Genomic DNA, 16113 nt, shown 5'->3' with positions numbered 1-16113 from the left:
AAAGGATACTTATCATGTTTTAACAAAAACATAGTCAAAGGCCTAAGATACAGGGGATATGGACAGCTGAAAATAAATAGTTATTTAGAAATCCAGGTGGTTGGGTACAATAAATTGATTTTCTCCAAATCAAATTCAGTTACTGAGCATGGCATTCATCATGTACAAATTCAGTTATTAGAAAATTTTGAGTAACAAATATGTATTAAATAGAAATTAGGTTAACTCTAATACCAAACTAAAACTTTGGTAGTCTAATAAAGGCATGTAAAAATAATTCCATCTTACTTCCCCAATTCCAATACTACAATATTTAAATATATCAAATCTTCCAGATTAGAAGCCTTTGCCAAACCCAAGTGTACTAGTTCTGCATCTTACGTCCATGTGATGTTTGTTTGAACCACATAAGATCTGAAGATTTGGCCTTAACTGAGTTAGTCTCAGTTGCTTCTCAGATAGTATTACTGCATTATCTACAATGATTATTATGCAATTGCTCTCTCTTCTAGATTTGGCAGTGTGGAGGCTCATTGGAGATTGTGACTTGTTCCCACGTTGGTCACGTTTTTCGGAAGGCAACTCCCTACACATTCCCTGGTGGCACTGGTCATGTCATCAACAAGAACAACAGGAGACTGGCAGAAGTTTGGATGGATGAATTTAAAGATTTCTTCTATATCATATCCCCAGGTAAGCCATTCTGACATCTTTTTTCATCTGCATGGGAAAACCAAGTTTTAAGAATGCTGATTATATGTTACATTATTGCTGTTATTCCACTCCTTTAAATAAGGTATTGTTTATCACTGTAATATTGTAGAAGATTGTGTTTGAAAAGTTGTCCTGTGAGGTGAATCTTGACCTAAAATGAAAAAGACTATTCTTGTCGCAAATGCCTGAACATTCTTTTCTCGTTTGTTTCTTTATGAGTACAAGTATTATGCTAAAAAATAAAAAAATGAAACAAGCAATATACAGGAGATCCAAATTTAATTAACATGTATCAGTTCAATTTAAGAAAAAAATTTTAAAAGAAGTCTTTATTTCTATGTTTCACACATAATGCTGACTGGGTTGGTAAGAAATGTTTTTAATGTTGTTACAGAGATTTTTTTTCTGCATTATTTTCTTAAATACCTGAGTAGGGAGAGAGTGAGTGATTTCCCACAGGAACAAGATGGAAAATTATGCAGATATAAAAACTACTTTAAATAATATTTAAAACAGTAAATTACTCATCTATATATGTGAAAAAGCAATAATATATGACAATAATATAGCATCCTACTTTAGTTACAGAGTAGGATAGATATGGAAATAGAAGTAAATGTAGGATATCACTGGGTGGTGAGGTTATGAGTAATTTCATTAGTTCTTTTATTATTATTATATTATAACATTATTTATCAATTTCTATATATTATAAATTTTCTTTATAATGCATAATATTTATTTTTCAAAATTGATTGAAAACAAATTTTAAAAGAAAACAAATAAAATATTAAGAGAGAAAAATTTTAAACCTGTTAAAAGAGAAAAAAATAAATCATTGTGAGAAAATTCCATTACTGGATGATGTTATTATGAGTGATTTCATTCTTTAAAATTTTATAGAATATCTCCAACAGCCATATTTCATAAAAAAAAACTGAGATATCACATTGTTTTTAAGTAAAAAAATGAAACATTATGACAAGATACAAATAAGAGGAAGACAGGGTTGCCTTTACGATCTCCAATCTAGACAAAGAAAGCAAATCATAAATTATATAATAGGAATTCAGCTGTATTGGTAAAATAATTTGTTGTGTTCTATTTTTGATAGTTTATGATAGGACTTATGTCATCAATGCCATTATTATGTAGCCTGCAAGAACAGCAACAAAAACCTATGCCCACAACCTCTTTTCTACATTATCATCCATCACAAGTTTAGAAAAGTCAGTGTGGGTTCTAATTGACATGCTCAGGTTCTGAAAGTAGATATGAAACTGTGAAAATCCTTCTTTTATAGATGAAGAAGAGAATGAGCAGTATGAGCTTTCTTGTTAAGATCAGTATTACTCTGTAGAAAAGAAAAATTGGTGCAGTGCATGTGTAAATGTGTGATTAGGAGAAGGACTTTCTTCACACGTTTTTAATCCTCCCCTGTGTCAAGAAGCTATTGCCAGGAACACTGTTTCTCATATAGATGTATGTCTTGTTAATAATAGAAACCCAGTCCAGATGTTCACAAAGTTGAGCTCTCTCACAAAGAGAGAGCATGCAAATTTGCAGCAAAGCAGTGACATTTATATAACCTTTCATTTTCTTTTGATGATACTTTTTGAATTCAAATCATTACTTGAGAGATACATAAGCTCAAACATGAAAAAAGAAGTAATGGAAGAAAGAAATGTGTTATGTGTGATTATATACAGTATACATTCAGGAATATAAGTAATTGCGAATAATTGTAACTATGTGTATTATATTTACTCATGAATATTATTTGTGAAGCCAGGTGTTAGTCTTTTGTATAATTTCACATTGAATGAAAAAGGCAGATAAATGGTAGAACCATTTCTCATAATGTAGTGAAATGACAAGCTTCAGAGTTTAAAGGTGAAAAAGAATGCCTGCTATCTGGAACTAATGACTTGCTGCTCAACAGGGACTGTTTGTATATTCTGGAAAATGTAGTTTTTTCATTACAATAAATATCATTTGGAAGGTTTATTCTTATAAAATTGGGTCATTTAAGCCCAGAAAGGTACTTTGGAAAGCGATAAAAGGACTTCTGAGTTATACGCTGAAAAATATCTGGGAATTTCCTTAGGGGCATTTATGCTTTTGTATGTCTCAGAGACAGCATTGCTGAGTGTGGAACCTGCCTGCTCCATATGGGCAAAGAGAGAAAATCACAAATCTGAAACAAAAATTGCTTCTCAGTGGAAAAGGAAGATGGGAAGTAAGCTGGAAACTAGAGTTGGATGCCTATAAACAATTCTAGCCCTAGGCAGGTTTCAGATCATGCAAAAACAGATAAAATAGGTTGTATTGAGGAAGTCAGGAATCTGTCATTTGTATGATGGAAAGCCTTCTTTGAGTGGGTAACTATTTTTGTCATTACTGACAGTTTCTGTGACTCTTCAAATCATAAATTTCTTTGCTATCATCTAAAATCATGGGGTTTCTGTTTTTCACTTAAGTTTGTATGAAGAGAAATTGGTGTGGGGGTAGATCGGAGGGATACATGCATGTGCATTTACACTTAGAATTACATCCTTTTCTATAGTGTACATAAACACACACACACACAAATACAGGTTTATGAAAAATCTAAAAAGTTTATAGTAAATTTTAACTCTCCAGAAACTCCATAAAAATCTGGTTAAGGAAAATGTTACAGTTCTTTCTAGAATTACCTCTGTGTATCTGTTCATTTTTCCAAAATATTTTATAAGGAGACTCCCATTTTTTATACCAGGGCTTCTAGTATAAAATCTTATTCTCCACTTATGTAGTTGTTCAAATGTGATCTTTAAGTACTGAGTCTTTGTGATTGAATGTTGACAATTTTGCTTCCTTCCAATATGCTCTATAAAATACTACCTTTCTACTTTATTGATTGGTTTAAGGATGCTTCAGTTCTGTCTTGAACTAAATGGGTACTCTTTCTCTGCCAAAAGTGTATTTCTTGCAGTTTTGATACAATGGCCAATCAATTCTTACTGTGTGCTATATTGTTTTATATTTATTACCTATCTCTATAGCCAAAGTAGTTCAGAGACCAGTGTTACAGTGCTTAGAAACCTTCCTGTCACTTTATAGTCCTTGAAAAATATGTGTTGAATAATTAGAACAATAAGTTCTGAATGAATGACTGAAATTTTAAAGGGGGGTCTGTTTTGTTTCTTCTTTTCTATGGAATTCTCTATGGATGTCTGCTCTGTATCAAGGAATCCCTTCATAATAATCGCAGCAAATCGGAACACTTTGTCCCAGCTCTCTATTCCAACCCTTGATAGCAGATCCACTGACAAAAGAGTGGTGAAACATACTTTTCATATACCTGCATTCTCATTCCTCTGACTCTGCCACCAGAAAAGGTTCCATTGGCTTACCTGTGTGCTTTATGTTATATGATTCTACCATAATTATTGGCACATACAGTCATATGTTTGTATCTTCCAGGACTAATATAAACATCTAATAGGCACAATTTAGGAGGACAATAACATTTTCTAATAAAGCAGCTTAAGAGCTCATAAACTTAAAATGATTACTTTTACACATGTCGATTTATGTTTTCTCATGACCCCCAATAATTTAACGTTAAAAGGAGACATATAAATAGATACATGTGTGAATTACTTTTACTTGCTTTTTTCAAAATATTTACTATATGTCCTGTCTTCCGTATGCCCATTACCCTTTGGCAATATTGATAGAGTTGCAATGTCTAATTATGTCCCCTAAATGGATATATGAATGAAGAGAAGCAATACTTTGAAATAGTGCTGAGGCATGCATTTTCAGCATTTGTTTAGTTTGCTTTTCGGCTGTCTTTTTAAGGATGCAAATACTATAGCATCATCGATTTTTAAAGCCCTGTAGGCTTTTAAAGCCTGAGGCGGTTCTTACTAGTAATTGGGCTGTTTCAGCTTGAGCCAATCTGATTGTCCTAGCAAATCCTTTGAAGTGATGTGATGTAAGCAGAAACCACTCTACACAGAACATCCCATTATAAATGGCAACATTTTTTTTTTTTTTTCCTATTGGTCACAGGTAGAAAGCTTAAGAACTTTAATAGAGTGGAGTCACAGCACTGACTGTATATTTGACATGCTGGCTGTTCTATAAATATTGATTTTCTTTCTTTGGAGAGGTAGATTTCTAACTGTGTATCAGTTGACATGATGATTAGAAGCAGCTGTCCTTATATAACCTCCAGTTGTTCTTCTTCCTTTTCTTAATAGGCCGCTGTGCTCTTGTTTTGAGCACAAATTGAAAATAAAATGGTAAAGACTCCCAAACAAAGGTATTTATATGTAACTGGGAAAACAACTTATTTTCCTTGACGTTATTATCATATTTTCATCTGTATCTCATGTAAACATAAACCACATATTTAAAGAAGGTTTGTTGAACTTATTTTGAAAGTTAACTCTCTAGTGCTAACCTTTTAAAAATACTTTAGGAAAATTAGCTCAGCAAAGGTAATCTTTATTAATAGCATTTTTGGATCTTTTATTAATGTTTAAGGTCCACGTTAATTTCTATTGAAATTTGTATCTGAAAATACAAATGTTTTCAGCATGCTGATTTGTTTAAAAGATAACAATATTTAATAACCAGCCCTTTGAGTGTAGGGCCTAATTTCTTTCATAAGTCATAAAAATGTAGTTTCTGGCTGATATCATAAGCACAGGTTTTGATGTTTCCAGCAAAATGTGCAGCATGCAGGTTTTTTAATAATCCGTGTATATCAGTTTTGGGTTGAGTTAACACGAATACATCTGAAGAGAGTATGGCACGTCTGAAAACACATATGTACCTATGAATTTTGAATTTTTGTTACTTAATAAGTGTTTTTTCATCAGTATCAAACATGATATCACTGAGTGAATATGATATTATGAGGAGGAAATTCTCAATCATTTTGACATGCTTTATTGTAACAACACATAATTTATATGCCTCTGTGATCCCTTGAAATGCTAAATGTTGAAGTAAATGATGACACTTGTATTCAATATTGTTGGTGTAGTGGACAGACAACTGCTTTTCCTCACTGTGGTCAGTCACTGGTCAGTTTTTATTGTTGGTTTTGTTACTAGTATTTCATATGTATTTATTTGTATTTTTATAATAATGAACCTGCTTTGCTTCTGTCTTCATCTGATGAGAATTATTAAGTTCTTGATTTGCACTGTGCCAGGAAAAGGGACACAGCATGAAAAAAATATTGCCTTTGCCTTTAAACAGTGAACTGCCTAGATCATCACAGTTAATTAGTTTAAATGGAAAATATTATTAAGTACTTAGTGCGTGAGGAACATACAGATGAGAATTGAAGGGGATACTTATAAAAACTGTTTACATTTTCCTAGTTTCCTATTCCTCACTCAGAAACTTCAAAGTCAAATGAGTCTTCAAGTTCTTTCTATTCTACTTACTGAGTTCTCTCTGCTGCTAAGCTGCTAAGTCACTTCAGTCGTGTCCGACTCTGTGCAACCCCACAAATGGCAGCCCACCAGGATCCCCCGTCCCTGGGATTCTCCAGGCAAGAACACTGGAGTGGGTTGCCATTTCCTTCTCCAATGCATGGAAGTGAAAAGTGAAAGTGAAATCGCTCAGTCGTGTCCGACTCTTAGCGACCCCATGGACTGCAGCCCACCAGGCTCCTCTGTTCATGGGATTTTCCAGGCAAGAGTACTGGAGTGGGGTGCCATTGCCTTCTCTAGTTCATCAGTTATCTTCATTTTCACACGAATCCTGCATCCTGATAACTTCTTGATTGTCCTGATGGTTCTCCCTGCCTCAAAGCTTGCCCACATTGCACTCACTCTTACAGTGCTACTAGAGAACCTTCATAAACTTTGATCTCTCACTCACCTTAACGCAAAGTCAAAAGTTTAGAACATGGCCAACAAGGCCCTATGTGATTTAGTTAACTTTTCACCCTATACTTTCAACCCTAGCAGTCCACATACCAACCATGTAGAACCATATTCAGACCCAAAGCTCAACACGCTTCCTGACACTTTTAGGTTTTTGCATATGTCTAAAACAGTATTTAATGAATGAGTGAATGCTGCCACCTCCTCCTAAAATACCATCATCATCCATGAATCAAGTTTGATATGATTTCCCCCCAGGAGCTCCAATGGTTCCATGTACTTCCCCAGTTGTAGCATTTACCTATTTTTAAAGTACTTTTTTTTCCCTCCACTAAGCTATAAAGGAACTGTATCTGTTATTTTTTTAATGTGTTTGTTTGGTTCCATTTTTATGTAGCGCTCATTGAGCTCATATTTTTAAAAATTGTAGTATATATATCAGATGCAAATAAAATGCTTTCATCACCACCCCTGTCAGCCTTCCTTCAAATCCTCTTCCTATGCATTTGCATGAATATACATACATATACACACATATAGAAGTAAATAAGAACATATAATGAGTACTATTTTCATTTTTTTTAACTGAATATGTTCTTCAGTATTTTATGTTTAATTCACAAAAGATTGTATCATTTGACTCTGTAGCTAAATTGTATTATAATATATAGACGTATCAAAGCTTATCTAATCATAGCAATATACAGCATTACCAGTTGTTTGCTATTATAAAAAATTCCAAAAACATTATTGAAATAACATTTTGATGAACTTGGGAGGTTAATTCTGAAAAATGTAGCAGCATTAAGAAAGAGAATCCTGGAAGCAGACTGCTTGGGTTAGTTCAAATCTTGGTTCCATGTAACCCCACTGTATTTACTTAAGCTCTTTGTACTTACTTTCCTAACTGTCAAATGGGATTTATAATAATATGGCCATCCTCAGAGATTTTTGAAACTAAATGAAAAAAGATATATAAATCACTTAGAACAGTGGCTGGCAACTAGTGTTAGATATCATTTAGTGTTAGATATTTCTGTTATTATTGACTAGATATATTCATAGAAGTAGATTTATTGGGTCAATGGATTTGACCCAAATCATATTTTGGTAGATATTTTCAAAAACTTCCATCCAAAAAGACTGAAGCCATTATCGCTTTCACCAACAGTGCTTGAGCACTTATACTATACTATCAACATTCCAGATCCTCAGTCCTTCTTTTTTTCATGTATATTTATCTGTGTCTACATATATACCTACATTTATTTACATTTGGATATATATTTTCATGTGTATGCAATTTCTCTTCCCACACTTTTACAAGGAATGAAAGTCTATTGCCATTTTTTGTTATTTGGATTTCATACCTCTTGTTCATTTGACTTTTGGGGATATCTATGGTTCTTTTTATATGTATTCTGGTAATTGATCTTCTGTCTGTTGTATACATAGCAAGGGTTTTCTCCCAAACTACTACATATGCTATAATTCAATTGATATACAAAAAGATATTTAACAAATTTTTTTTAAGAATTTGTTTATGTAAATTCTGTTTATCTTAGTCTTTATGGCATTTATGGTTTTGTGTGTGTGTGTGTGTGTGTGTGTGTGTGTGTGTAAAAACAGTCTCTCCCAAGCCTAATACATTTTAGGTGCCCCATTAATATTTGTTGAATGATTTAGGTTTGAGTTGAGTAAAATGCATGGTTTTTCTTAAGTTGTCAGTGATCTCTCTGGGCAATAAACATGAGCAGAAATGCCAGATGAGATAACTCTCATTATGTAAAATATTATCATCTTTATCCATGGGGGTATAAATAAAAGCATCAACCATAAAATTTCTGATTTTAAAGCTATTAATATGATTATATCAGTTCCCAATATAGTAATTCTCGCCAAGTGTCTTGAATTGTATTCATGGTTCATAAAATTAATAAACAGGTGATATAAATAATGTTTATTGAATCTTTCCAAAATATTGAATTTGAACAGTAAGGGTGGATCACTGTATTTCAGAATCTTTGATTAGCAATTCACAACTATTTCAGATAACTAACCCCTTAAATAATTTTATTATTATCAAATCTGGGCAAGTTCAAAGTATTTCTAGAGTGAATAAATGTAGCAAGTTCTAGTGAAGATCTGTTCGCAGAATAATCACTACCTTCTAGGGTTTAGATACCAAAATTATTCAGGCATTAGTTTTTGCTCCCTGCTCCAACTAAGTGTCATATAGCCTTTGTCTAATGGGTGTGTGTTTGTATGCAACCCATTCATTATTCTGAAGTTTCCAATTAGAAAATTCAACCCCAGCTGGATTGGATGGATCATGATTAATATTTATATCCTTATGACTTGTTCCAACAGTCAAAGTAAAAAAATTCAGTGTTTTTAAATTGGTACAAATGGTCAAGAACCCTTGTGTAAGATGTGTGTGTTTTTACTGTTAGGAGTTGGCTAAGAGTTTTTGTTTGATGTAAAAACATTAAATGTGAATCAAACATGATTCAGGTGCATACAGGGGTTTTATCATAGCTACTTTCATCTTGTCATCTTCAGAGTTCCCTAACTTCATTATTTAACTTTAAAGTACTTAAAACTGAACACCTTAAAATTTTTATAGTCATTTATGTCTCAATTCCAATTCTTAATTGAATTGAGGGAATCACTCTGACAGTCAGCAATAGTCATGTCATAAACAGATTGGTTGTCCCGTGGTTACATATTGCAGATTTCTTATTTCTAATACTCTCAGGCTAAGGCCCCTGGATTAAGTGTTCTGTAGGGTCATCTTTGCCTAATTCCTATGTTATCATCATCTTTTGCTATTTTACATAAAATATGAGTTTAATTCTGGAGTTGCCTAGTTAAATATAATCTTTTTTTTTCTTTTTTTATTATTTTATTTTATTTTTTAACTTTACAATATTGTATTGGTTTTGCCATATATCAAAATGAATCCACCACAGGTCTACACATGTTGAAAGTAAGAAGTCAAGGATAATTTTTAGAGAATTAGAAAGGAAACACAGTCTTTCCTAGATCCAATAATGATCTATCATGTAGTTTAAACTTTCCAGATGTGCTCAATTGGGGGTCTTTGAATAGTTCCTTGCAAAAATAAAACCAAAAGCAACAAAGTAAAATCATAGCCACATACTTGCCTATCAAATATTCAACTCTAATGTCAGATTACCTTAGCATCCTAATAATTTACAATCCAATACCCTTGAAAGTAGATCTTCTTTACCATAGCAACACAAATTCTCTAGAAAATTAGAGTATTACTTTTAGCAATTGTTTTTATCCAGTGTGCTTCATTTTCAAGGCAAACCATTCAATATCACAGTATCCAAGAATATGCTCCTACCAGCAATGCTGAAGAAGCTTGTTGAACAGTTCTATGAAGACCTACAAGACCTTCTAGAACTAACACTCCAAAAAAAAAATGTCCTTTTCATTACAGGGGAGTGAAATGTAAAAGTAGAAAGTCAAGAAATACCTGGAGCAACAGGCAAATTTGGCCTGGGAGTACAGAATTAAGCAGGACAAAGTCTGGTAGAGTTTTGTCAAGAGAACATACTGGTCATAGCAAACACTCTCTTCCAACAACACAAGAAAAGACTCTACACATGGACATCACCAGATGGTCGATACTGAAGTCAGACTGATTATATTCTTTGCAGCCAAAGATAGAGACACTCTATACAGTCAGCAGAAACAAGACTGGGAGCTGACTGTGGCTCAGATCATTATTATTATTGCCAATTCATTATTATTACTGACAATTATTATTGCCAATTATTGCCAAATTCAGACGTAAATTAAGAAAGAGGAAGCCACTAGACTTTTCAGGTATGACCTAAAGCAAATCCCTCATGATTATACAGTGGAAGTCACAAATAGATTCAAGGGATTAGATCTGATAGAGTTCCTGAAGAATGAAGAACTATGGACAGAGGTTCTTGACATTGTACAGGAGGCGGTATCAAGACCATCCCCAAGTAAAGGAAATGCAAAAAGGCAAAATGGTTGTCTGAGGAGGCCTTACAAATAGCTGTGAAAAGAAGAGAAGCGAAAGGCAAAGGAGAAAAGAAAAGATATACCCATTTGAATGCAGAGTTCTAAAGAATAGCAAGGAGAGATAAGAAAGGCTTCCTCAGTGATCAATGCAAAGAAATAGAGGAAAACAACAGAATGGGAAAGACTAGAGATCTCTTCAAGAAAATGAGAGATACCAAGGGAACATTTCATGCAAAGATGGACTCATTAAAGGACAGAAATGGAATGGACCTAACAGAAGCAGAAGATACTAAGAATAAGTGGCAAGAATACACAGAAGAACTGTACAAAGAAGATCTTCATGACCCTAAAAACCACAATGGTGTGGTCACTCACCTAGAGCCAGACATCCTGGAATGTGAAGTCAAGTGGGTCTTAGTGAGCATCACTATGAACAAAGCTAGTGGTGCTGATGGAATTCCAGTTGAGCTATTTCAAATCCTTAAAGATGATGCTGTGAAAGTGCTGCACTCAATAGGCCAGCAAATTCAGAAAACTCAGCAGTGGCCACAGGACTGGAAAAAGTCAGTTTTCATTCAAATTCCAAAGAAAGGCAATGCCAAAAAATGCTCAAACTACCACACAATTGCTCTTATCTCACACACTAGTAAAGTAATGCTCAAAATTCTCCAAGCCAGGCTTCAACAGTATGTGAACTGTGAACTTCCAGATGTTCAAGCTTGTTTTAGAAAAGGCAGAGGAACCAGAGACCAAATTTGCCAACAACTGTTGGATCATCAAAAAAGCACGAGAGTTCCACAAAAACATTTACTTCTGCTTTATTGACTATGCCAAAGCCTTTGACTGCGTGGATCACAACAAATTGTGGAAAATTCTTAAAGAGATGGGAATACCAGACCACCTGATCTGCCTCCTGAGAAATCTGAGAAATGCAGGTCAAAAAGCAACAGTTAGAACTGGACATGGAACAACAGACTGGTTCCAAATAGGAAAAGGAGTACGTCAAGGCTGTGTATTGTCACCCTGTTTATTTAACTTACATGCAGAATTCATCATGTGAAATGCCAGGCTGGATGAAGCACAAGCTGGAATCAAGATTGCTGGGAGGAATATCAATAACCTCAGATAGGCAGATGACACCATATTTATGGCAGAAAGTGAGGAAAACTAAAGAGCCTCTTGATGAAGGTGAAAAAGGAAAGTGAAAAAGTTGTCTTAAAATTCAACTATCAGAAAATTAATATCATGGCATCTGTTCCCATAACTTCATGGCAAATAGATGGGGAAACAGTGGAAATAATGACAGACTGTTTTTTTGGGCTCTAGAATCACTGGGTATGGTGGCTGCTGCCATGAAATTTAAAGATATTTGCTCCTTGGAAGGAAAGCTATGACCAACTAGATAGCATATTAAAAAGCAGAGACATTATGTTGCCAAGAAAGGTCTGTCTAGTCAAAGCTATGGTTTTTCCAGTGGTCAAGCATGGATGTGAGAGTTGGACTATAACGAAAGCTGAGTGCCAAAGAATTGGTGCTTTTGTTTTTTTTTTTTTTTTTTCTTTTTTTTTTAATTTAATTTTATTTTTTAACTTTACAATATTGTATTGGTTTTGCCATTTATCAAAATGAATCCACCACAGGTATACATGTGTTCCCCATCCTGAACCCTCCTCCCTCCTCCCTCCCCATACCATCCCTCTGGGTCATCCCAGTGCACCAGCCCCAAGCATCCAGTATCGTGCATTGAACCTGGACTGGCGACTCCTTTCATATATGATATTATACATGTTTCAATGCCATTCTCCCAAATCATCCCACCCTCTCCCTCTCCCACAGAGTCCAAAAGACTGTTCTATACATCAGTGTCTCTTTTGCTGTCTTGTATACAGGGTTATTGTTACCATCTTTCTAAATTCCATATATATGCGTTAGTATACTGTATTGGTGTTTTTCTTTCTGGCTTACTTCACTCTGTATAATAGGCTCCAGTTTCATCCACCTCATTAGAACTGATTCAAATGTATTCTTTTTAATGGCTGAGTAATACTCCATTGTGTATATGCACCACAGCTTTCTTATCCATTCATCTGCTGATGGACATCTAGGTTGCTTCCATGTCCTGGCTATTATAAACAGTGCTGCGATGAACATTGGGGTACACGTGTCTCTTTCCCTTCTGGTTTCCTCAGTGTGTATGCCCAGCAGTGGGATTGCTGGATCATAAGGCAGTTCTATTTCCAGTTTTTTAAGGAATCTCCACACTGTTCTCCATAGTGGCTGTACTAGTTTGCATTCCCACCAACAGTGTAAGAGGGTTCCCTTTTCTCCACACCCTCTCCAGCATTTATTGCTTGTAGACTTTTGGATCGCAGCCATTCAGACTGGCGTGAAATGATACCTCATAGTAGCTTTGATTTGCATTTCTCTGATAATGAGTGATGTTGAGCATCTTTTCATGTGTTTGTTAGCCATCTATATGTCTTCTTTGGAGAAATGTCTATTTAGTTTTTTGGCCCATTTTTTTATTGGGTCATTTATTTTTCTGGAATTGAGCTGTAGGAGTTGCTTGTATATTTTTGAGATTAGTTGTTTGTCAGTTGCTTCATTTGCTATTATTTTCTCCCATTCTGAAGGCTGTCTTTTCACCTTGCTTATTGTTTCCTTTGTTGTGCAGAAGCTTTTAAGTTTAATTAGGTCCCATTTGTTTATTTTTGCTTTTATTTCCAATATTCTGGGAGGTGGGTCATAGAGGATCCTGCTGTGATGTATGTCAGAGAGTGGTTTGCCTATGTTCTCCTCTAGGAATTTTAGTTTCTAGTCTTACATTTAGAACTTTAATCCATTTTGAGTTTATTTTTGTGTATGGTGTTAGAAAGTGTTCTAATTTCATTCTTTTACAAGTGGTTGACCAGTTTTCCCAGCACCACTTGTTAAAGAGATTGTCTTTTCTCCACTGTATATTCTTGCCTCCTTTGTCAAAGATAAGGTGTCCATATGTGTGTGGATTTATCTCTGGGCTTTCTATTTTGTTCCATTGATCTATATTTCTGTCTTTGTGCCAGTTCCATACTGTCTTGATGACTGTGGCTTTGTAGTAGAGCCTGAAGTCAGGCAGGTTGATTCCTCCAGTTCCATTCTTCTTTCTCAAGATTGCTTTGGCTATTCGAGGTTTTTTGTATTTCCATACAAATTGTGAAATTATTTGTTCTAGCTCTGTGAAGAATACCGTTGGTAGCTTGATAGGGATTGCATTGAATCTATAAATTGCTTTGGGTAGTATACTCATTTTCACTATATTGATTCTTCCAATCCATGAACATGGTATATTTCTCCATCTATTAGTGTCCTCTTTGATTTCTTTCACCAGTGTTTTATAGTTTTCTATATATAGGTCTTTAGTTTCTTTAGGTATATATATTCCTAAGTATTTTATTCTTTTCATTGCAATGGTGAATGGAATTGTTTCCTTAATTTCTCTTTCTATTTTCTCATTATTAGTGTATAGGAATGCAAGGGACTTCTGTGTGTTGGTTTTATATCCTGCAACTTTACTATAGTCATTGATTAGTTCTAGTAATTTTCTGGTGGAATCTTTAGGGTTTTCTATGTAGAGGATCATGTCATCTGCAAACTGTGAGAGTTTTACTTCTTCTTTTCCAATTTGGATTCATTTTATTTCTTTTTCTGCTCTGATTGCTGTGGCCAAAACTTCCAAAACTATGTTGAATAGTAATGGTGAAAGTGGGCACCCTTGTCTTGTTCCTGACTTTAGAGGAAATGCTTTCAATTTTTCACCATTGAGGATAATGTTTGCTGTGGGTTTGTCATATATAGCTTTTATTATGTTGAGGTATGTTCCTTCTATTCCTGCTTTCTGGAGGAAAGAAATGGACAAATTCTTAGAAAAGTACAACTTTCCAAAACTGGACAAGGAAGAAATAAAAAATCTTAACAGACCCATCACAAGCACGGAAATTGAAATTGTAATCAGAAATCTTCCAGCAAACAAAAGCCCAGGTCCAGACGGCTTCACAGCTGAATTCTACCAAAAATTTAGAGAAGAGCTAACACCTATGCTACTCAAACTCTTCCAGAAAATTGCAGAGGAAGGTAAACTTCCAAATGCTAACAAGTATGAATGGAGAAATTAACAATAACACAATAATAGTGGGAGACTTTAATACCCCACTCACACCTATGGATAGATCAACTAAACAGAAAATTAACAAGGAAACACAAACTTTAAATGATACAATAGACCAGTTAGACCTAATTGATATCTATAGGACATTTCATCCCAAAACAATGAATTTCACCTTTTTCTCAAGCGCACACGGAACCTTCTCCAGGATAGATCACATCCTGGGCCATAAATCTAGCCTTGGTAAATTCAAAAAAATTGAAATCATTCCAAGCATCTTTTCTGACCACAATGCAGTAGATTAGATCTCAATTACAGGAGAAAAACTATTAAAAATTCCAGTATATGGAGGCTGAACAACACGCTGCTGAATAACCAACAAATCAAGAAGAAATCAAAAAAGAAATCAAAATTTGCATAGAAATGAATGAAAATGAAAACACAACAACCCCAAAACTGTGGGACACAGTAAAAGCAGTGCTAAGGGGAAAGTTCATAGCAATACAGGCATACCTCAAGAAACAAGAAAAAAGTCAAATAAATAACCTAACTCTACACCCAAAGCAACTAGAAAAGGAAGAAATGAAGAACCCCAGGGTTAGTAGAAGGAAAGAAATCTTAAAAATTAGGGCAGAAATAAATGCAAAAGAAACAAAAGAGACCATAGTAAAAATCAACAAAGCCAAAAGCTGGTTCTTTGAAAGGATAAATAAAATTGACAAACCATTAGCCAGACTCATCAAGAAACAAAGGGAGAAAAATCAAATCAATAAAATTAGAAATGAAAATGGAGAGATCACAACAGACAACACAGAAATACAAAGGATCATAAGAGACTACTGTCAGCAATTATATGCCAATAAAATGGACAACGTGGAAGAAATGGACAAATTCTTAGAAAAGTACAACTTTCCAAAACTGGACAAGGAAGAAATAGAAAATCTTAACAGACCCATCACAAACACGGAAATTGAAACTGTAATCAAAAATCTTCCAGCAAACAAAAGCCCAGGTCCAGATGGCTTCACAGCTGAATTCTACCAAAAATTTAGAGAAGAGCTAACACCTATCCTACTCAAACTCTTCCAGAAAATTGCAGAGGAAGGTAAACTTCCAAACTCATTCTATGAGGTCACCATCACCCTAATACCAAAACCTGACAAGATGCCACAAAAAAAGAAAGCTACAGGCCAATATCACTGATGAACATAGATGCAAAAATCCTTAACAAAATTCTAGCAATCAGAATCCAACAACACATTAAAAAGATCATACCCCATTACCAAGTGGGCTTTATCCCAAGGATGCAAGGATTCTTCAATATCCACAAATCAATCA

At 34.6% G+C, this 16113-nt stretch overlaps 1 protein-coding gene across 6 annotated transcripts in view; it reads left to right on the top strand.

Moving 5' to 3' along the window:
- The window catches only part of GALNT13 (polypeptide N-acetylgalactosaminyltransferase 13), a 656510-nt gene that overhangs the window by 457016 nt on the left and 183381 nt on the right, over positions 1 to 16113 (top strand). For all 6 annotated transcript variants that reach the window (NM_001076886.1, XM_024975592.2, XM_005202449.4 and 3 more), the window contains 1 exon segment: positions 513 to 693. In NM_001076886.1, coding sequence (NP_001070354.1) covers positions 513 to 693 — 181 coding nt within the window.

This window comes from Bos taurus, chromosome 2 (assembly GCF_002263795.3).
Source record: "Bos taurus isolate L1 Dominette 01449 registration number 42190680 breed Hereford chromosome 2, ARS-UCD2.0, whole genome shotgun sequence".
Classification (NCBI taxonomy): Eukaryota; Metazoa; Chordata; class Mammalia; order Artiodactyla; family Bovidae; genus Bos; species Bos taurus.
The sequence above is the reverse complement of the archived record's forward strand: the minus strand, read 5'-3'. Positions and strand labels throughout refer to the sequence as shown.